Source organism: Ahaetulla prasina, chromosome 2 (genome assembly GCF_028640845.1).
Source record: "Ahaetulla prasina isolate Xishuangbanna chromosome 2, ASM2864084v1, whole genome shotgun sequence".
NCBI lineage: Eukaryota > Metazoa > Chordata > Lepidosauria > Squamata > Colubridae > Ahaetulla > Ahaetulla prasina.
The window spans coordinates 1,431,297-1,454,974 of record NC_080540.1 but is presented as its reverse complement, the minus strand read 5'-3'; the positions used below and the strand labels follow the sequence as shown (position 1 = coordinate 1,454,974).

The 23,678-nt window shown below is 46.3% G+C and overlaps 2 protein-coding genes across 2 annotated transcripts in view; one reads left to right on the top strand and one right to left on the bottom strand.

The window, feature by feature from the left end:
- Nucleotides 1–23,678, bottom strand: part of LOC131192754 (zinc finger protein with KRAB and SCAN domains 7-like) — a 269,595-nt gene that overhangs the window by 194,381 nt on the left and 51,536 nt on the right. The window lies entirely within an intron of this gene.
- Nucleotides 13,037–16,615, top strand: LOC131192819 (zinc finger protein 678-like). Its single transcript, XM_058172369.1, has 2 exons — nt 13,037–13,807; nt 15,212–16,615. Exons 1-2 carry the CDS (start codon nt 13,795–13,797, stop codon nt 15,886–15,888), a joined length of 690 nt encoding a protein of 229 aa, XP_058028352.1. The 5' UTR covers nt 13,037–13,794; the 3' UTR covers nt 15,889–16,615.

Below are 23,678 nucleotides of genomic sequence, written 5' to 3'. Positions count from 1 at the left end.
TGCTGTGTACAGCATTATTGTATGCGACCTCTGCAAATGCCAACAAATCTGACCAGTTCTCTTGTTGATAATTTACATAACACCGTATGTATTCTACCATTGAGTTCAATTTCTCAGCCGCACCATTGGTCTCAGGATGGAACCCAGAACTAAGTCCTTGAGATGACCCAATAGACCGTAGGAATTCCTTCCAGAACTTGGCCGTGAATTGAACACCCCTGTCGGATATTATCCTTATAGGAACCCCCTGTAGTCTGTAGATGTGTTTCACGAAGAGCTTTACTAATTTTCTCTCTGATGGCAATCCGCTGCACGCAGTGAAGTGGGCCTGTTTAGAGAACAAATCCACCACTGTCCATATCACCGTATTTCCCCCACTAGGTGGGAGTTCAACAATGAAATCCATGGCAATCTCCTCCCAGGGTCTCGTGGGTTCGGCCATGGTTTGTTGGAGTCCAGGAGGGTTTCCCTGGTCTGGATTTCATGGTGGCGCAGGTGGCACAGTTCCGCACATAGTCTTCAACATCTGATTTCATTTTTGGCCACCAGAATTGCCTTCTAGCCAAGTGGAGGGTTTTCAAAAACCTGAAGTGATCTCCTAGGCGAGAGTCGTGGCTTCTCTGTAGTATAGCCAGCCGCATAACGATGGGTACATAAATCTTGGTTCCCTTCCAGGGTAGTCCATCCCTTAAGGTGAGGTCCAGCAAGTTTTCTTTAAATCAAGCATCGTCAGTGAGTGCTGATTTTAATTCCGCTAGTAGTTTATTTGGTGGGATGTTAGCACCACGGCGTGATCGCAGTCGAGTAAGTGCTGAGCTGGCTGGTTCGCTATCAGGAATCATCGCATGTACCACCTCTTCTTGTTGGCTGTTAAATTGCGGATTCCTAGATAGGGCGTCAGCCAGTAGATTTTGGTTGCCGGGGATGTATTTGAGGGTGAAATGGAACCGTTTGAAAAACTGAGCCCATTGAACTTTTTTGGGAGAAAGTTTTTGAGGGGTTTTTAAGTATTCAAGGTTTTTGTGGTCCGTCCACACCTCGAACAGTTCCTTCCCTCCTTCAAGGAAGTGTCTCAGGAGAGGAGTGCCCACCGCACTGCAAAGGCTTCCTTTTCCCAAACTGCCCATCTGCGTTCAGTGTCTGTCAGTTTTTTAGAAACGTACGCGCAGGGCATGATTGTTGTCGGTATTCCGTTGTAACAAGACAGCCGCTACCACTACATCACTCGCATCAGCTTGGACCACAAAAGTTTTATTTGGATCCGGGTGTTGAAGAATTGGTTCCATCGAGAATAGGTGTTTCAAGTGTTCAAAGGACTGTTGGCAGTCCATTGTCCAAGGTAGGGGTTGGTTAGGTTTGGGTTTGGCGGGTGATGGCCCAGTTTTTAGTAATTCTGTCAATGGTAAAGCTATTTCTGCGAAAGAAGGAATGAATTTGCGGTAAAAATTTGCGAATGCCAGGAAACTTTGAAACTGTTTACGTGTGCGTGGCAGTTGCCAATCCAACACCGCTTTTACTTTTCCTGGGTCCATTTCGATACCTTTGTCTGATATCCGGTAACCTAGGTTGTCTAGGGATTCCTTATGGAATTCGCATTTGGAAAGTTTTACATATAGCTTGGCCGCTAGGAGTTTTTTAAGGACTTGTCTGACCAATTTAATGTGTTGTTCGATATTGTCCGTGTAGATAAGAATGTCATCTAAGTAGACAAGAACCCCATTGTAGAAATGGGGGTGTAGGGTTTCATTAATTAGTTGCATAAAAACAGCTGGAGCCCCTTGGAGCCCAAAAGGCATGACACGGTATTGGAAACTGCCCAAGGGGCAGTTGAAAGCCGTTTTCCATTCATCACCTTCCTTGACCCGGTAATAGGCTTCCCTTAAATCCAATCTGGTGAAAATTTTGCCTTTTGATAAGTGGTTCAACAAATCCTGCATAAGTGGTAAAGGGTATGTGTTTTGTATGCAAATTGCATTGATATTTTTGAAGTCAATACACAATCTAAGCGAACCATCTTTCTTTTGTTTAAATAGCACGGGCGCAGCTACAGGTGATTTTGCTGGTTCAATGAACCCCCCGGCTAGGTTAGTGTCAATATATTTCCTTAGTTCAGACATTTCGGCTGGTGTCATTGAGTACATTTTGGATTTAGGTAATTTTTTAGGTAATTATTAAGTGTACTTTGATAGCAAAAGGAGGAATGGGTGCACTCACCATTGGGTCATTTTCCACCTCGTTTGGGCGGAAGGTCTTGTAGGTAGCCGCTGTGGGGTTGTTGTTGTTAATTGGCTTTGGCTGGGGTTGAATTCTCTGTCCAGAGCTACGGATATGTTGTACCGTGGAGGAGGATGCGGTCTGGCCAATGTCTAAGGTTACCAGCAACTCTTCGAAAATCCCATACAAATTCCTTTAGAGGCCTGTTACCTTGTCTCATCATTTTTAAGGTGGTTTCACACTCTGCAATTAGGTCATCAACTTGAAACCGGTTGCGAAGCAATGCAATAAATCCGTCAACATCGTTTAATTCAGGGGCATGTTCATTGTGTAGTTGAGCTATCCACTCTGAGGCTAGCCCGACGTTCATACCATCCGAGATGGCGTTGATTAGGCTTCTTTCTGATGGGTATTATTATTATTATTATTATTTATTATATTTGTATACCGCCCATCTCCCGAAGGACTCAGGGCGGTTCACAGTCAAAAACAACAGAAAAACATATAATACATAAAAAAGCTAAAAGAATAGACCGTTAAATTCAATTGATGCTCTAACTTTTAAATACAAATTTAAAACCTCATTTAAAGTTTGACCCTGTGACTCCCGAGGACATGGACAGGTTGCTGGGTAGACTGAATGCCACCACGTGTTTACTGGACCCGTGCCCCTCCTGGCTGGTGCTGGCCACTCAGGAGGTGACACGAGGCTGGCTCCAGGGGATTACGAGTACTTCCTTGTTGGAGGGAGTCTTTCCGGCCGCCTTGAAAGAGGCGGTGGTGAGGCCCCTCCTCAAGAAGCCTTCCCTGGACCCGGCTGTTTTAGGTAATTATCGTCCGGTCTCCAACCTTGCTTGTGGCGAAGGTTGTAGAGAGTATGGTGGCATTTCAGTTTCTGCACCTGGAGGAAACTGTCTATCTGGACCCGTTCAGTCCGGCTTCCGACCGGTTACAGCACTGAGACGGCTTTGGTCGCGTTGGTGGATGATCTCTGAGGCCAGGGATAGGGGTTATTCCTCTGCCCTGGTCCTATTAGACCTCTCAGCGGCTTTTGATACCATCGACCATGGTATCCTGCTGCGCCGGTTGGAGGATTGGGAGTGGGAGGCACCGTTTATCGGTGGTTCTCCTCCTATCTCTCCGACCGTCGCAGACGGTGTTGACGGGCAGAGGTCGACCGCGGCGCCTCACTTGTGGGGTGCCGCAGGGCCGATTCTCGCCTTCTGTTCAACATCTATGAAGCCGCTGGGTGAGATCATCAGTGGCTTCGGTGTGAGGTACCAGCTGTGCGCTGATGACACCCAGCTGTACTTTTCCACACGGGCCACCCCAATGAAGCTATCAAGTGCTGTCCCGGTGTTTGGAAGCCGTCGGTCTGGAGGGGGAGAAACAGGCTCAAGCCCAATCCCCCCAAGGCGGAGTGGCTGTGGATGCCGGCATCCCGGTACAGTCAGCTGAGTCCGCGGCTGACTGTCGGGAGCGAGTCATTGGCCCCGATGGAGAGGGTGCGCAATTTGGGCGTTCTCCTGGATGCACGGCTGTCTTTGAAGATCATTTGACGGCCGTCTCCAGGAGAGCTTTCCACCAGGTTCGCCTGGTGCGCCAGTTGCGCCTTTCTAGACCGGGATGCCTTGTGCACAGTCACTCACGCCCTTGTGACCTCCCGTCTTGACTATGCCAATGCTCTCTACATGGGGCTTCCCTTGAAGAGCATCCGGAGGCTGCAGTTAGTGCAGAATGCAGCTGCGCTGGTGATAGAGGAGCCCTCGTGGCTCCCGAGTGACACCTATCCTCGCAGGCTGCACTGGCTACCTGTGGCCTTCCGGTGCGCTTCAAGGTGTTGGTGAACGTCTTTAAAGCGCTCCATGGCATAGGGCCGGGTTACTTACGGGACCGCCTGCTGCTGCGAATACCTCTCACCGACCCGTGCGCTCTCACAGAGGGACTCCTCAGGGTGCCGTCGGCGCGACAGTGTCGTCTGGCGACACCAGGGAAGGGCCTTCTCTGTGGGGGCTCCCGCCCTCTGGAACGAACTCCCCCCAGGACTTCGTCAACTTCCGGACCTCCGAACCTTTCGCCGCGAGCTCAAAACTTACTTATTTATCTGCGCTGGACTGGGTTAGTTTTCTTAAGTTATGGGTTTTTAATGGGTTTTATCTTTAAATTTTAATTGTGGCCAATTCAAATAAGTTTTTTATTAGTATTTTAATTGTATCTACAATGTATTCATTTTTTTACTTGGCTGTGAACCGCCCTGAGTCCTTCGGGAGAAGGGCGGTATACAAATTTAAATAATAAATAAAAATAAATAAATAAAAACCCCTTTTTTTAAAATCCCAAATTTAAAACTACGTTCAAGCTAGTCCTGCTCTTCGAAACAGCAGCGTCTTCAGCTCGCGGCAGAAGGACTTGAGATCGGGGAGTTGACGAAGCCCCAGAGGAAGCTCATTCCAGAGGGTAGGGGCCCCCACAGAGAAGGCCCTCCCCCTAGAGGTCGCCAGCCGACATTGTTTAGCTGACGGTATCCGGAGGAGGCCCTCTCTGTGAGAGCGCACTGGTCGGTGAGAGGCTAATGGTGGCAGTAGGCGGTCCCGTAAATATCCCGGTCCTAGGCCATGGAGCGTTTTAAAGGTGATAACAAGTACCTTGAAGTGAACCCGGAAGACCACTGGGAGCCAGTGCAGATTACGCAGGAGGGGTGTCACATGGGAGCCAAAAGGTACTCCCTCTATCACCCGCGCAGCCGCATTCTGGACCAGTTGGAGTCTCCGGGTACCCTTCAAGGGGAGCCCCATGTAGAGAGCATTACAGTAGTCCAGGCGGGATGTAACCAGGGCATGAGCAACCATGCACAAGGCAGCCCGATCCAGAAAGGAACGTAACTGGCGTATCAGGCGAACCTGATGAAAAGCTCCCCTGGTGACGGCTATCATATGATCTTCTAAAGACAGCCGTGCATCCAGGAGGACGCCCAGATTACGAGCCCTTTCCGTGGGGGCCAATAGTTCGCCCCCAATGGTCAGTGATGGAATTAGTTGACTGTACCGGGCCGCCGGCATCCACAGCCACTCGGTCTTGGTGGGATTTAGTCTGAGTCTGTTCCTCCCCATCCAAACCCGTACGGCCTCCAGGCACTGGGACATCATTTCAACAGCCTCGTTGGGGTGGTTAGGGGTGGAAATATAGAGCTGAGTATCATCAGCGTATAGATGACAACTCACCCCAAAACCACGGATGATCTCACCCAGCGGCTTCATATAGATGTTGAACAGAAGAGGTGAGAGAACCGACCCCTGCGGCACCCCACATAAGAGGCGCCTTGGGGTCGATCTCTGTCCCCCCGTCAACACCATCTGCGACCGGTCGGAGAGGTAGGAGGAGAACCACCGATGAACAGTGCCCCTCACTCCAAGTCCCTCGAGTCGGCGCAGCAGGATACCATGATCGATGGTATCAAAAGCCGCTGAGAGATCTAATAGGACCAAGACAGAGGAACAATCTCTGTCCCGAGCCCTCAAGAGATCATCAACCAACGCGACCAAAGCTGTTTCCGTGCTGTGACCAGGCCGGAAACCGGACTGGAATGGATCAAGATAGACATTTTCATCCAGGTACTGGGGCAACTGTCGTGCAACCACACTCTCGACAACCTTTGCCACAAAGCGAAGGTTGGAGACCGGACGATAATTTGCTAAACTAGCTGGGTCAAGGGAAGGCTTCTTGAGGAGGGGCCTCACCACCGCCTCTTTCAAGGCGGCAGGGAAAACACCCTCCATCAAAGAAGCGTTCACAATTTTCTGGAACCAGCCTCGTGTCACCTCCCGGGTGGCCAAAACTAACCAGGAGGGACACGGGTCCAATAAACATGTGGTCGCATTCAATCTCCCCATTAACCTGTCCATGTCCTCAGGAGCCACAGGATCAAACTCATCCCAGATAATAACATCAAGACCTGCCTCCTCCGCCCCGTCTGGATCCACCCAGTCTGTGTCCAACCCCTCCCGAATTTGAGCGATTTTATCAAACAGATATTGTCCAAATTCCTCAGCTCAACCCTTTAAGGGTTCCTCTACCGCTCCCTGATGGAGGAGCGAGTGGGTCACCCTAAACAGGGCGGCTGGGCGGTTATCTGCTGATGCAATGAGGTTGGAAAAATACTCCCGTTTTGCCAGCCTCATCGCCACTAGATAGGTCTGAATTTGAGACCTAACTAGTGTCCGGTCAGATTCGGAGCGGCTGACCCTCCAGATACTCTCTAGGCGTCTTTTCCGGCGCTTCATTTCCCTCAGCCCCTCGGAGTACCAAGGGGCTAAACGAGATCGGCACCGGGTCAGAGGCCGCAAAGGCACGACTCGGTCTAGAGCGCCAGCCGCCGCCCGATCCCAGGCGGCGACCAGAGCTTCAGCCGAGTCGTGGGCTAAATCCTCAGGGAATAGCCCAAGCTCCGTCTGGAACCCTTCAGGGTCCATCAGGCGCCTGGGACGGAACCAGCGAGTCGGTTCCGTCTCCTTGCGGTGGGGGTCAGTGGTTCGAAAGTCTAGTTGAAGGAGCAAATGATCTGACCATGACAAGGGTTTGATAACTAACTCTCCTAATTCCAGATCATTCAACCACTGTCCAGAGACAAAAATCAAATCCAGAGTGTTCCCCCCGATGTGAGTCGGGTCGTTCACTAACTGGGTCAGGTTCAAGGCCGTCATGGAAGCCATGAACTCCCGAGCTGATGTGGATGCTATCCCCACCAACGGCAAATTGAAATCCCCCATGACCATAAGCCATTGATGTCTATATTGTTCAAAGTAAGCCTCAATTCTGCTGAGGAAGTAAGCCAAGTGGTGTGGATTTCCATCAAAGGTTGCTTTGAAAGCAGGAGGGGCTGGATGAGGGGATGGAGGTGGGTATAGCTGGCCTGCTTGCGGTTGAAGAGGAATTTGTGGGATGGCTGTTGTTGATTGCTGTAAAAATGCCTGTTGCGGGGGGGGAGGGGGGAGGGCTGAAGCCACCGTGGCTGGTTGCTGAGTTGTAAAGGGGGGTGGAATCCCTCCTGGCTGCTGAGAAGAAAGTCCTTGAAATGTTTCAGTTGGCGCGGCAAAACCCAGCCGGGGGCCCCCAGGAAAGAAAGGTGCTGAACCCGCTGGTTGCCATTGGTATTGGATCCATCCTTGTCCAGGATAAAATGCCCAACCGGGAGGAATAGAAGCAGCAGGAGGTAGCGTAGACCTCGGCTGGCGGAGAAAGTCAATTGGGGGGGTTGCGGTTCCCCCAAGTCACTTGTGCTGCCTGAACTCCCTGCTATGTGAAGGTGGGGAGGGAGGGCCTCCTGCGTTCATTGGAATGGCTTCAAGCTTCAGTAATTCCCCCCTCTCTGCTGGGAGGGAAGAGGAATTTAGGCTGAGCTAAATTCAATGGCTCTCGAGGGAGGTGAGCTGAGCTTATGTGAGGCCTCACTTCCAAACGCTCAAAAGTTTCCGGGAGGTCCAATAGGGATTGCGATTTTAGGGGGTTTCTCAGGCCCCAATCCAGTGACTCTCCCGATTCTCCGGTTTTTACTGTCCTCCATTGAGATTGAGGGGGCTCTCCATTCCGCCCTGGGGAAATGTTTTCTCCCAGGGATCTCACTTGATGGGGAGGGGTTTGGCCAGAGCGACACTTTACCCAAGAATTGGAGTCTTTAGGCCGTGCACCAAGCTGACGAGCAGGTTCCACAACTTCAGGCTTTTGAATCATATCTTCTGATGGGAAGTAGGTGATCTCGACCACGTCCTCAGATTCCAGCCTCACTGCCCCTTCAAGGCTTTCAGCTTGCTAGCATTCCATCTTCACTGGGTCTTTGCACCGCTGTGGAGGTTGCGGAGGCTGGGGCCCAGCACCTCCCTAACGGGCCCCCCGAGCGGAGGAGAAGGTACCGTTAAGCCAAAGAAAGTTTGGAGTTTTGGAATAATGTCATGGTTCCAGAAAAACCTCTTCTGCATGAAAAAAACTCTGAAGCCATTGTCTTTCAGAGTTCTTTACTAGCATAAGGAAACTGGCACACGATGAGTGAAATTCCAAAACTGAAACTTCCGGATTCTTTTCCCAGTTATACAAACCCCAAGAGTCCCACCCCCTTAACCCCTTTGCCGGTTACACGGTCCAATGTTCTTCCACTTTATTCGAAACCTCTTCTTGCCACTCCTTCTGCAGATGCGAATGCAATCTGACCTTGACCGCTTGAAGAATGTTACAATACCCATCAACCCCCCTTCTTCCCCTCAGGGGAGAAATGTGGCAGCGTCTGGAAACCTACGGCCTAGTATGGTTTCCAGGCCTGACACCTCCTCCCATGCATCCTCTTTCCCGCTCTTTCTAGGATCCTGGCACTTTGCACCAAATCCACCAGGGGGGATCTATCTGCCAAGGGATAGAAACATAGGCCACTTCCCCATTGGCCCATTGGAGCCTTGCCTCTCCAGGATGCCGCGCTCGCTCTCCTTAACCCCTGGGGCTCTGGAGGAGGCTGAGAGGTTGCGGGGGAGGGTGGGAGGGACACCCAGATGTGCCCCGGGTGAGGGTGATGGGTCTTCCTGTGTCCCATGCTCCCCAGCCACCCTCTCACTGCAGGGGGAACTGGGGATGCCGGGAAAGCGGCGGAAATCCAGGGATGAGCTGCTTGGGGCTCCAGGCAGGTTGAGTGAAGGTTGCTCAGTGGCTGAATCCCACTTTCTAATTCTTTCTGTTTTTCTTCCCATCTCAGATACAGAAACTGGAAGCCATTTGTGGTCTTTCCAAGGCAAACTTTTCTCTTGGGGGAGAAAAAAAGAGCTGAATCGCTTGCAGGGATCAGTCCTGTGGCCCCAGAAATGGTCCCGTGAAGGAAAAGGCATCTGGAGACCCACCAGAGTCCTTGGAGCCATTTGGAGTTGCTCTGCAGGAGAGAGAAAGGATGGAGACACAACCTTTGGGAAAGGAGGGAGCTGGAAAAGGCCCTTCAGCTGCTCAGCCTGGGAAGGGGGGAAAGCTCTGGACAAGAACCAGGCAGAAGATCCTGGAGGAGGAAACCATCCTCTCTTCAGAAGTTCAGCCCTGGACCTTCATCCAATACCGGGAGGTGGAGGGTCCCCGAGGACTTTGCAGCCAACTCCATGGCTTTTGTAGGCGATGGCTGAGACCAGAAAAGCACACCAAAGCCCAGATGCTGGACCTAGTGGTTCTGCAGCATCTCTTGTTCCTTCTGCCCCCAGAGATGGAGGGGTGGGTGCGAGAGTGTGGAGCAGAGACCAGCTCCCAGGCGGTGGCCCTGGTGGAAGGCTTCCTCCTGAGCCAGGCAGAGGAGCAGAAGAAGCAGGTCCAGTTGCAGGTGAGAGAATTTAAGGAGCTCAGAAGGGAATAGAGAATGTGTTTGAATACTTCATCCCTCCTTCCCAAACTTCTCTGGCATTCATAATATCTGGCAATTCACCAATTCTTGTAGGACATCGTTCCATTGTTTTCTCACTCAACCACATGGATGGATATTGGGGGCTTTGAAGTTGTGTTCCAAATCTGGGAATCCACTTTATTTCGTGTGATATATCTTAATTCTGCTTCTTTTTTCCTTCCTCCTGTTTGAAGTGTAGCCCAGTGGAGATCAGAGATCCTGAGGGAAAGAAAATCCCATCAAATCTCCCCCAGGAGCTATTTTTCAGGAGGATCCCTTGGGAAGATCCAAGTCAGGACACCTCAGGAGGTAATAGAAGATCCTTCGAATAGCCATCTGCCTTATCTTCGCTCGCTCTTTTCTTCTATAGAATACCTCCTCCTATTTTGTTAATAACACATTTCAAAATTATTTATTACAGAGAAACAAAGAACAAAGCTTTCTGGGTTTTATGACGGAGATCAAACAGCGGTTGAACCTCCAAATCAAGTAAGAAAGGGAAAAGTTATTAGATTTCTAGTCTCCCTTCAGGAAGTGAAGTGGGTGTGCAGAGTGCTCTCTTCTTCTATTTCCCCCCCTAGTTTGGACTGGGTTATTTTTGTGTTCTTCCACAACATGGAGAGCAGAATAGCAGCTTCAAGTTGCTGTCAGCCAATAAAGCTTCCCCTGCTTGTCTTGTTCTGCTAGGTAGTCCTCCATCTTTGAGTTTACAAGAAGCAATTTTTAAAAAGTCCTTCAAGAAATAAGAATAAACTTATCACAGTGGCAGGAACTGCTAGAGACCCATTTTTTTTGGTAATTCTTTGACTCTGAATTGTGCGAAGCTAATGAAAAATAAATAAATGTTCACATTGCCACATTACCATTTTTTGAAAGCCTCATTTATAACCTGTAGTTCAAAAATAAACAAATCATATTAAAAAATAAAGCAGACTATTAAAATCCAAAAAGAATGGCCCTGTTGAGCATGTAATCAAGGTACTTTGGGCAACAAAATAATTTCCAATCCTCTGATTTGCGCCTGGATTAGGGGATCTTAGAGGTCTTCTAGTCCAACCCTTCCTGCTCAGACAGAAAGCCCCCCCCAAACATTTCATATAAATGGCTGTCCAATTTCTTCATAAAGACCTCCAATGTTGGAACCCCCCCAATTTCTAGAGGCAAGTCATTGCACTGATTAATTAAGCTCCCCCCGGGCTTACGCCAGATATCTGACCTTCGGACATTCCGTCGCGAACTGAAAACATATCTTTTTATTCGCGCGGGGCTGGCTTGAATGAAATTTTAAACTTAAATTTTTAGCAATTTTAATGGGGTTATTGGTTTTATGGTAAATTTTTTAAATTTCTCAGGCTCATTTAATAAGTTTTTAACTGATTTTAATTTTGTATATTGTATATTGTTCTTTGTTGGTTTTATTCTGCCTGTACACCGCCCTGAGTCCTTCGGGAGAAGGGCGGTATAAAAATCAAATAAATATAAATATAAAATAAATATAATTGTTCTCACTGTCAGGAAATTCCTTTTTACTTGTTGGTTGGTTCTGTCCTTGAAGTTTCCATCCATTGCTTCTTGGAACACTGCTATCATGTCACCTCCTGGTCCTTCTTTTCATCACACTAGACTTACCCAATTCCAGACATACCGCTGACTCACGTTTAAGTCCATGATCTCTGTTGCTGTTACTACTGTTGAGCCAGGTATCACCTATTCTATACCAGTCTATTAAGTTTTTCTTTCCTAAATGTAGAACCTCATGTTGTGGCTCCAGCCCTCGAACCTGGCCCCCTGCCAGAAAGTGACTCAGAGAGCGAGGGGGAAGAGCCGACAGGGCTTCCCTCTGCAGGGGCGGCCTCTCTGGCTCAGCTCCAGGAGCCAGAGGCAGGCCAGGTGGAGGAGGTGATGAGGCCTCTGTCTCCTGTATCTCCCCTCGCCCAGGCAACGCTTCCAGACCCAGCTGTGGACAATCAGTCCTGGTTGGATCCCAGGTTTTGTAGACTAGAGAGGCGGGAACAGCAGAAGAGGGGGTGGAGCAGGCCTAGGAAGTGCTGAGTCACGGAGCCACACCCCACAGAGTATAAAAGCAGGAAGAGCTGCTCTACTTGTTGTGATGAACAAATCAACTAATTGGAGAAAACTTGAGCTGAACTATTTGACTGAGCATTTGGCCTGGATTGCTGTTTGTTCCTGACTTCCTGGTTGCTCCGGTAACGAGCTTCTGTGACGCCAGCATCAAGGGAGATAAAGGAAACCTCGGCAAATGATCGCTGGTTTGCTGCCAGAGTTGATAGCTGCCGTGGACTAAATTGCTGGCTAATTGAGTCAGTTCACGTGCCTCCCGGACTGAGAACACCTCATAGTTCTCACTATTGATTTCATTTGTTAGATGGTGCCCAATCTGTCGATCCTTCTATATCTGGAGCTTCTCCTCTGGAGTGTTATTATTCCTGTCAATTTGGTCTTGTCTGCAAATTTGATGAGTTCCCCTTCTATCCTCTTGTCTAAATCATTGATGAAGATGAACAGATCTTGCGAATCCTCCTGTTCTGTTCTTTTTTCCATGTTCAGGAGAGTCTTGTGTCCTTCGAGGAGGTGGTTGTGTCTTTCTCTGAGGAGGAACGGTCTCAGCTGGATCCTGACCAGAAAGCGCTGCATTCGGAAGTCTTGCTTGAAAACCATAGGAACGTGGTCTCTCTGGGTAAGAGTTCTCTAGTCCTCAATCAGAGAGTTCAATAAGACAGATTATAGTTAGTTTTTATCATCTCCTGGGAGGGAGAAGGAAAAGATCTGGGCTTCTCGTGCTCCAAGGAAGGAAAGAGTCAATATCTCTTTGCTTAGATGCTTTCTGTGCCATTTCTTATCTCTATTTTTCCATTTCTATTTGAACTTATCTGTGGGGGCTGAAAAGGACGAGGTGTGCTTTTATATGTCCTCTGGAGGTCATGTGAGAGGAATGTGTTGTCATTTGTCCTCTGAAACCTCCAAAATTGTGTGAGAACAAAACTTTCACACTCAGCCCATGGAAGAGCATTTTCCCAATCCAATTCAAAAACAAAGGCCTCATGCAGTGTCATTCAGAGCATCTTAGGGTACAGGTAATCTCTGAGTTATGACAGTTCACTTAGCGACCATTCCAAGTTACAACCAGCCCTCCCCTAAATACTTGAGACCCAGTACCGAAATTATGAGTGGTGCAGCACCACGGCCATTGTTCACACTTACGAATGACAGCAGAAGCGCTGCAAGTTCACCCTACCTATTTCCCCACCCCACCCCACCAGGACTTACCATATTTTTCAGCTATAAGACACACTTTCCCCTCAAAAATTGCCTTACACAATGTAAGCCGCCCTGAGTCTTCGGAGAAGGGCGGGATATAAATTCAAATAAAAAAAAAAGTGGGTGGAAATGTCTGGGTGTCTTTTAGAGCTAATACAGGCCTGTTGTTGTGCCTCATCCTCCCTCCTCTCCTCAGCCAGGCCCCTCCCGTCTCCTCCCGGGCCTGCTATCAGACTCGGAGTCTGATAATAAAGATGAACGGCCTGTCATGCCTCCAGCCCCCGGTCCTGGCCCCATGCCCGGACAGGGTGTCAGGAATGAACAAACAAACCTCACTCATACGGCGTGTGTTCCTTTGGCTCAGCCCTCAGAGGAAGTCAGCCACGGATTGGAATTACTCGGGCCTACTCCTTCTGACCCCTCCCTTTCTCAAACAGCAGAAAACAATTCAAAGTGGGAGGATCCTCGCTGCCGGAGATCTGAGAGGCGACGCCAGCAGAAGGAAGGGAGGGGCAGGCCTGGATAAATGCTGAGTCATGGAGCCACACCCCACAGCCTATATAAAGGACCTGCTTTTGGCATTCCTTGAGTCAAGCAAAGTCTCATCTAGTTTGCTGAAGTCACAACTTGGATTCCTGCCTGCCCTGAGAAATCTGAAAGGAATTTGGCAAAGCTGCAGAGGCTTCGTGGCCACGCTTGATACGGATTTCCTAGACCCGGTCGTCGGAGGGGGAGGGGGACACGACACCTGTTTTTGGCCTCCCAAAGCCTCCATGCATCCTGTTTTTGCCCTCTCTGGCATCCAGAAGCACTCTGCAGACCAAAAATGGACCCATCTTGGCTTCCAGAAGCCTCCGCGGGTCCCGTTTTGCCCTCCCCAGCATCAGGGAGGCTGAAAATGGGACATGCAGAGCAGTGGTAAAATCCAAATTTTTTTATTACCAGTTCTGTGGGCATGGCTTGGTGGGCATGTTGTGGCTTGGTAGGCATAGCAGGGGAAGGATATTGCAAAATCTCCATTCCCTCCTCATTCCTGGGGGAAGGATATTGCAGAATCTCCATCCCCATCCCACTCTGGGGCCAGCCAGAGGTGGTATTTACCGGTTCTCCCAACTACTCAAAATTTCCACTACCAGTTCACAAGAAACGGGGAGAACTGATAGCAACCCACCACAGGTTAATACTCTTTATAATGCCTCGGTAAGGCCACACTTGGAATATTCCATTCAGTTTTGGTCGCCACGATGTAAAAAAGATGTGGAAACTCTGGAAAGAGTCCAGAGAAGAGCAACAATGATGATTAGGGGACTGGAGGCTAAAACATATGAAGAACAGTTGCAGGAACTCAGTATGTCTAGTTTAATGAAAAGAAGGACTAGGGGAGACATAATAGCAGTCTTCCAATATCTCAGGGCTTGCTACAAAGAAAAGGGAGTCGGGCTGTTCTCCAAAGCACTTGAGGGTAGAACAAGAAGCAATGGGTGGAAACTAATCAAAGAGAGAAGCAACTTAGAACTAAGGAGAAGTTTCCTGACAGTTTGAACAATTAGTAAGTGGAACAACCTGCCTCCAGAATTTGTGGATGCTGCAACATTGGAAGTTTTTAAGAAAATGTTGGATAACCATTTATCTGAAGTGGTTCCTGCCTAAGTAGGGGGTTGGACTAGAAGACCTCCAAGGCCTTCTGTTATTCTATTCTATTCCTTAACTCAAAACTGACTCTGAGTGAATTTGCACATATAGAGATAATTGTAAAGAAAGAGATGTGTTCTAGATATTTCCAAAGCTTTCTGGACTCATGAATATAAAAACCATCCTGTCTATATCACACCACTGTAAGCATGCAAAGGTAAAGGTTCCCCTCGCACATACATGCTAGTCGTTCCCGACTCTAGGGGGCAGTGCTCATCTCCATTTCAAAGCCAAAGAGCCAGCACTGTCCGAAGACATCTTCGTGGTCATGTGGCCAGCATGACTCAATGCTAAAGGCGCATGGAACGCTGTTACCTTCCCACCAAAGGTGGTCCCTATTTTTCTACTTGCATTTTTACGTGCTTTCAAAACTCTAGGTTGGCAGAAGCTGCGCCTAGTAACGGGAGCTCACCCCGTTACAAGGCAGCACTAGGGATTTGAACCGCCGAACTGCCAACCTTTCGATCGAAAGCTCAGCTGTCTTAGCCCCTGAGCCATCGCAGCAGAAGCATGCAAACATACAACCTACTGGAATTTCGGAGAAATTCAGAAGGAAATTCAGTTGATTTTCTACATTTTGATCTTTTTCTCTAACTGTGTTATCATTTTCTTTTCTCTTTTGCTTTGAAGGTAATAATGGGCAGGAGAATCAAGATTCCTGTGAACTGTTCCAAGTGATCAATGCTAAAGATGGAAGGGAGAAGTTTGGAATTCGAATGGAATTCGAAAGCCATGGGAGAAACCAGTCAAAGAATTGGAATCAGGAAAGATCATCTTCCACTGATGCTCCAATGCAAGACTTTCTTGCCCAACAAGAGAAAATAAGGAAAAAATATAGTGGAAAAAGTGTGAATCTAATTAAAGCTAAAGTACAAGTAAATGAACACTATTTAACCCAAAACAAAGGAGACGGTGCTATAAGAAGACACGACGGACAAAATTACAATGGGACATTCATTCTTTCTCTTGGAAATAAGTTCCTTACATCTCAAAAAATGATTGACACAAAAGAGAAGCCTTATAAATGTTTGGAATGTGGAAAATTTTTCAGAACAAGCAGGAATTTTACTTCCCATAGGATGATCCACAGAGGGGAGAAACCATATAAATGCATAGAGTGTGGAAAGACCTTTCCTCGTAGCAGTACACTTACTTTACATAAGATGACCCACAGAGGGGAGAAACCATATAAATGCATGGAGTGTGGAAAGAACTTTGCTCAAAGAGGTCATTTTATTTCACATAAGATGATCCATACGGGGAGAAACCGTATAAATGGATGGATGTGGAAAGACGTTTACTCATAGACGTAGTCTTATTTCCCATAAAAGAATGCACACAAGGGAGATTTGACGTTTACACAAAAAGATCCACACTAGAGAGAAACCATTTAAATGCACAGAATGTGGAAAGACCTTTGCTCATAGGCGTAGTCTTATTTCCCATAAAAGAATGCACACAAGGGAGATTCGACTGGAAGCATTGCGGCAAGTCAGTCAGGGAATAGTGGGCTCTGATGAGGCTTGTGAAATCCCGGACTGACAAACTGCTGTCGGGGGTCTTCGGACCAGATCTGTCCTGCAGGGATGGAGAAGAAGGAGAGGCACCTCGGACAACCAAGAGAAACAGACAAGTTCCTCGGAGGTCACAGGAAACTCTTCAACTCGGCGGCGGGGGCAGCGACCATTGTGGCTGTCACAAAGCTGGGCTACCGGACTAAGTTTTGAGCAGGAACGGTGATTTGAATGGAGTGAGTGATTGGCCAGCTCACAAGTAAAAAAGAAACATTTTTAAATTGCTAAAAGGTGCCCCAGCGAAGAAACAGCAGCTAATGGGTCGTGGGGAATGTTAATGGAGAGAGAAGAACAAAGCGGAAGTTTAAAGTGTTAAAGTCCGAAACGGAACTTGATTTTTGGTTTAGAATTTGTCTGGAGATAATTAAATTATTAGAAGAAGAAACCTGAAATAGCTGGGAAGAGGTTTGGAAATAATTTTAAAACTTTTGAATATTGAAGGAAGAACAAAGAAAAACTTTGCAACAGAGATTTTTTTAATTGGATTTGGATCTGGATTTTAAAATTGGAACTTGGGGAATACAAAAATAAGGAGAAGATGGAAATTGGCAAATATTGGTAACATGGATTTAATAAATGAATTGGATAATTTTTTTAGCTTGTTGATTGGAAATGTGGATTGGAGAGATACATCCACAGGCGGAAAGAAACATTACAATGATTAACTTGTATTTTTTTGGGGGGGGGATTTTTTAAAGTGATAAGAGCAGTGGGAACTTTTGAGGAGGATTTGTTTTTGTTTAAGCTGTTTGATCTCGACATTCAAAGAAAGTAGAATATAATAAAACTTAAAATTGGAACAAAGACAACCCAGAAACAACAAAATGATGCAGGCACTAATTGAAATGATTAAAATGATGTGCATATCATTCAAATTGGAAATAAATGAAATGATTACAATGATGCATGGAAAACCTAAGCCAGATGAACTAGAGACTGTGTTGGAACATACCCAAGTGGACAAAGAAATCAAGAACAAGAAGCAAGAAATTAGTACTAAAAATATTTCATTGATTATGAAAAGTTAAATGATCATGGTGGGAGTAAAAATGAAAAAAAGAGAGGATTTAAGAGAAAATTAATGGCAAAAAGGAAATAAAGGGAAGAAAAGGAAAGGGGAAAAGGTTGGAAACGAAGGTGAAGTTTAAAGATTACATTGGGATTAACAATGACAAAAATAGAGGGGTTGGAAAGAGGCAAGGAGAGAAAGAAGAGGGGAAGAGATAAAATGTAAAAAATTTGAATGATTACACTGGGATTAACAGTGGTAAAGCAAGAAAGGGGAGCAGGAAAAAGGAGGAGAGCAGATGGAAATACAGGGCAAACTAGGAGAGCAATGGACTTTAAAATTAGAGGGGAAAGAGAAAAAGAAGAAAATAATAGAATGGCATAAAGAAAGAAAGGAGTAGTTAATGGACAGTAAAAGTGAAAATATGTTATATATTTAGAATTATAAATGAATTGTAAGATTTATAAATGAATGGTAAGTTTAATATATGTGATTGTAATACTTGGAATGTTTTTAATTGTAATAATGAAATTCAGCTAAAGCATTTGAAATTATATTGTATTGAGAGGATGAAAATTGACTGTTTATTGTTTAATATGAAGGGAGCAATAATTGAAATTAATTTTTAGAGGGATGAAGTAGAAATGAATGACTTTAAAGTGAATTCCAGTAATATATTTGATTGTAGTACTTGGTTAAGCTGAGGAAAAAAGAAATGGAAAAGAGGGAAGGAAATGGGTTATACATGTAAAAGTGTATGAATATTAAGATCTATAACTGGAATAATGGAATCTAGGGAAAATATGTGAAATTATATAAAAAAGGAATGGAAAATTGGGTTTATATACTTAATTGAATTGTAGTATTGTACTATTCGGTTAAACTGATAAGAAATAGAAAAAGAAAGGAAATGGGTTATATATGTAAAACTGTATGAATATTAATATTTATAATTGGAATAATGGAATTTAGGGAAAATATGTGAAATTATATTATATTGTGAAAAGGGACCAATGGAAGAACATGTGAATAAGATAATTTAGAGTTAGGTTTAGATTTTAGAAAAATGACTGATTTTAATTTAAAGCAGTGGTCACCAACCAGTGGTCCATGGACCACTGGTGGTCTGCGAGAAAATTTTGGTGGTCCGCAGAAAAATTATTTGCATTTTTTATATTGCACTAAATATTATTTAACTTTTTAAAAAATTCATAGTAGTGTCCGTGGGATTTAAAATTATGAATTTAGTGGTCCCTGAGGTCCAAAAAGTTGGTGACTCCTGATTTAAAGGGTTTCAATTTGAAAAAAGTAAGGAGAGGGGTGGAAAAAGAAAAATTGATTAAGATTAGAGATTTGGGCAAATGGTAATATTGTTTATATACCAGAAGGAAAATAAAACAAAAAATTAGAAAGAATTTTATGGTGCAAAGTGAAATATATAAAATGATGTTGGAGAAAACTAAAAGTGGTACAAATTTTAACTTGGCCAATACTCTTTTCAGAAAAAATGTCCTGTTTGTTTGTATGTGTGTTTGAAAAAAAATAAAAAACTTTTATAAAAAAAAAGCCACACAGGGGAGAAGCCATATACCATATTTTTCAGCATATAAGATGCTCCAGAGTATAAGACGCACCTTGGTTTTTAGGGAGGAAAATAAGAATAAGGGTCCTTGAGTGGCTCAGACTGGTAAGACAGTCTGTTATTAACAGCAGCTGCTTGCAATTACTGCAGGTTCAAGTCCCACCAGGCCCACGATTGACTCAGCCTTCCATTCTTTATAAGGTAGGACCCAGATTGTTGGGGGCAATAAGTTGACTTTGTATATAATATACAAATGGATGAAGACTATTGCTTGACATAGTGTAAGCCGCTCTGAGTCTTCGGAGAAGGGCGGGTGCGGTGGTCTCTCATGAAGCAAATGAGTTAAACGCACAATTTTCCTTTGGGATGAGAGCTCAGAACAAAATCTAAGCCTCTCCTTTTACTAGGATTCTTACAGGAAAAACATTTGCATAAAAGACAATAACATCAGAAGGCACACACATCAAAGAGAGTCTATCAGAAAGCGTACACATCAAACAAAATCTTGTATATCGATCTGCAGCAAAACATAGCAATACATCCTGTGACATCCTAACCTTGCATACTAATTGATCTTCACATAAAGGGATTCCTTAGATCTTTGTGAGAAAGATCTTATCAGGGAAAGGAAGAAGGATGTAAAACTGTAAATGCATCTTCACACTATAGAGGTAAATATCCTGCTCCTCTGATGTGACTTTAACATCAAACAAGTTTTTACCTATGTGATCCAACTAGCTGGGGGATTCCCATGCTAATCTAGCACATAGGCAATCTCTCAGATGGAATTCATATGGCTACATTGCAACAGGCGAGATATAAATGCAAATAAATCATCTGTCTCCGGACGGACTTACCATTGACTTCACCCGATAGAAGAGTTAGTTCGGCGCAGAGAGAGAGAGAGAGAGAGAGAGAAGCGGAGAAAGTGGGAGGGGCGTCGTTGCAGTCTGAGGGGGGGGGCGCAGCTCAAGACGGGGGGGGGGGTTCATGGCAGCCCTGAAGGGGAGTATGGACTTCCTTTTGCCCTCCCCCCCCATCCTGCCTGGAGAGGGGCTGCTTTGGATGGATGAATAAAGGGGAGGCGCAGCCCCAGAGCCACCGAGGCAGTGGTGGGATTCAGCCAGTTCGCGCCACTTCGGGAGAACCGGTTGTTAACTTTCTGAGCAGTTTGGCAAACTGGTTGTTGGAAGAAATCATTAGGGCAGAGAACCGGTTGTTAAATCACTTGAATCCCACCACTGCACCGAGGACTTTGTGGGTCTCTGAGCTGGATGAAATGGGGAGTCTTTGGGCGCTTTCACGCTCTCTCCCCCCTCCTCTCTCTCTCTCTCTCACACACACACACACATTATTCCGAGTGGAAGTGCCCTTTCCCAATTCATGTGGGTCAGCCTCCTCCCTCCCGGAAGCTTCCGCCTTTTGCTCCCTTCCGCCTTTTGCTCCCTTTGATCACAACCCCTAGTGATCACAGAAAAGGAAGTGCAGGACCTATTTCACAGACAAAAGCCAGGAAAAGCTCCAGGCCCAGACAAGATAACTCCTTCTTGCTTAAAAGTCTGTGCTGACCAATTGGCCCCCATCTTCACCCATATTTTCAATAAATCACTAGAGATGTGCTATGTTCCTTCTTGCTTCAAACGCTCTACCATCATCCCAGTGCCGAAGAAGCCCACCATCAAGGAACTGAATGACTACAGACCAGTTGCTCTAACATCTGTAGTCATGAAAACCTTTGAAAGGCTAGTGCTTTCCTACCTGAAAACCATCACGAATCCGCTCTTAGATCCCTTGCAATTTGCATACCGAGCAAATAGATCAACAAATGATGCTGTTAATATGGCTCTGCACTACATCCTACAACATCTTGAGTCTCCAAAGACCTATGCAAGGGTCCTTTTTGTAGACTTTAGTTCACCATTCAATACCATCATTCCAGACATTCTTCTAACTAAGCTAAACCAACTACAGGTACCAGAACAGACTTGTAAGTGGATCACAAGCTTCCTAACAAACAGGAAGCAGCAGGTGAAGCTAAGCAAGATCACATCAAATACCTGTACAATTAGCACAGGGGCCCCCCAAGGCTGTGTGCTCTCCCCACTTCTCTTCTCTCTGTATACCAATGACTGCATCTCCAATGATCCATCTGTTACGCTACTGAAGTTCGCAGATGACACAACAGTGATTGGTCTCATTCGAGACAATGACGAATCCGCATATAGACGAGAGGTCGAACGACTAGCCTTGTGGTGCAACCAAAACAATCTGGAACTGAACACACTCAAAACCGTAGAAATGGTGGTAGACTTTAGGAAAAACCCTTCCATACTTCCACCTCTCACAATACTTGACAACACAGTATCAACAGTAGAAACCTTCAAATTTCTGGGTTCTATCATATCGCAAGATCTCAAATGGACAGCTGACATCAAAACATCATTAAAAAGGACAACAAAGAATGTTCTTTCTGCGCCAACTCAGTAAGCTCAAACTGCCCAAGGAGCTGCTGATCCAATTCTACAGAGGAATTATTGAGTCTGTCATTTGCACCTCTATAACTGTCTGGTTCGGTTCTGCAACCCAACAAGAAAAACACAGACTTCAGAGGATAATTAGAACTGCAGAAAAAATAATTGCTACCAATCTGCCTTCCATTGAGGATCTGTATACTGCACGAATCAAGAAGAGGGCTGTGAAAATATTTGCAGATCCCTCGCATCCTGGACATAAACTGTTTCAACTCCTACCCTCAAAACGACGCTATAGAGCACTGCATACCAGAACAACTAGACACAAGAACAGTTTTTTCCCGAAGGCCATCACTCTGCTAAACAAATAATTCCCTAAACACTGTCAGACTATTTACTGAATCTGCACTACTATTAATCGTTTCATAGTTCCCATCACCAATCTCTTTCCACTTATAACTTGTTGCTGGCAATCCTTATGATTTATATTGATATATTGATCATCAATTGTGTTATAAATGTTGTACCTTGATGAACGTATCTTTTCTTTTATGTACACTGAGAGCATATGCACCAAGACAAATTCCTTGTGTGTCCAATCACACTTGGCCAATAAAAAAAAATTCTATTCTATTCTATTCCTGGCAAAGGGGCTGCCCCCTCTGCCTCTGGGGGATACCCTGGCAGTGGGGCTGACCCTCCGATCCAATGACCCACGAGCCCCCGCTCCCGAATAGCCCCACCCTCCGCTGCTCCTGGGGGATTCGTCCCCTTCTCCTTTTTAGGGACCCTCCCCCGAGTTAGGTAGAAAGAGCCCGGAGGCCCCTTTCAGCACAGGAGCAGGCCCCCGGGGGCAGTTTGGGAACCTAAGGGGACATCTAGGCCACCCCTCCATGCGCACAGAAGAAAGTCTGGCTGAGAATCGTGAAGAGAGCAAAGAAAGCGGAGGATCCCTTCTGGGCCTGCCCTGACGTCCCGTCCCCCCCCGGCTGAGCTGCAGCCCCCCCCCAAGACTGGAGGGATCCCCCTCCCACTTTCAGTTTCACTCTCTCCTCCTCCTTCAGGTGTCGTCACAAAGGACTCTGCCTGGAGACCGATGACGCTTCAGCAGGAAGAATTCCCATTGGTGCTTCAGCTCCTTCTGGTCCCTCCCAGCTCCAAAGTCCGAGAAAAAGACAAAAGACGCCTTCATCAAAGGTGACGGTTCTGCCGTCGGAAGAGCTGCTGCTCTGGATGACAAGGGAGGAGGGAGGGAGCCAGGACAAGTTGGGGGTCCCATACAGACACCCCCCCATCCGAAGGGACCCACGGAAACCCCTCAGCTAAACCAGGGAGAGGCGCCGCTTCGCTTCCGCGGACAAAAAGAAAAAGGCGATTCCCCTCCTTGAAACCCGCATCTCTCTTGCTCGGAACGTCTGGACGAAGCGGCTCCTTCCGACTTCCCGCCCCTCGACCCCCCAAATGGGAAGGAATCTCCCTTTCTTTCTGAGGGTCGGGATCCCCCTTTTCCTTGCAAAGAGGCCCCTGATGAATATCCCGGATTAAAGTTTGGCCGTTTCTCCTCCGTTTCCCGCTCCTTTCCGCCGGGAACTTCGACAGGGGTTGGACTAGATGACCTCCAAGGTCCCTTCCAGCTCTCTTGAATTCTGACTCAGACTGTTGTTGCTTCTGCCCGTCAATAAACCTCCTTTCTTAAGCAGCCTCCATTTGATTCCTTTCTTCGACCTGGACCTGATTTTCCTTCCGACACTATCAGGGGATAAAATAGAAACCCCCGACTGGAAGGGGCAACAGAAGCGATTTAATGCGGGGGAAATAAATATGCAGCTGTTCTCCAAAGGAAAAGGGAGACACGGACACAAACGTTTAGTTTTATATCCATATAAATGTATTTAACATTAGCAGCAGAGAAGACAGTCAGGAAGATCCTGAGGTAAATCTCAAAAGGCGCGCAGAAGAAAAAGGCGGGAGAAGAGAAACGCCCCCTTTCCACCCGCAGCAACCAATCAGAGCGCAGATCGCCTCAGGCGGGAGCCCGCCCACACTCAGCCACAAAGGAGTATTGGGGCCATTGTAGATTTTCCTTCTCCAGCTGCTGAATTGAATATCTTCACATTTAAATTGTTCAAAAGAAACACACCTAAAATGACTTTGCTTTTTTCGATTAGATTGTAATTGTCAGGTTGGAATGTTTGTTTTTTTCTTGCACTGTGCTTTTCCCCTTTTTTATCTTGTACCTCCCCTTTGTTTCTGCTTCTCTTAATGTCCTATTTTTATTTGTGTTTTGTTAAATAAATAAATAAGATCTTGAGACTCTAGAAAGAAGAACAATAAAGATGGAGGCTAAAACATATTTAAAAAACAGTTGCTGGAACACAGAGGTGGATTTCAGCAAGTTCTGACCAGTTCTGGAGAACCGGTAGCGGAAATTTTGAATAGTTCGGAGAACCGGTAGTAAAAA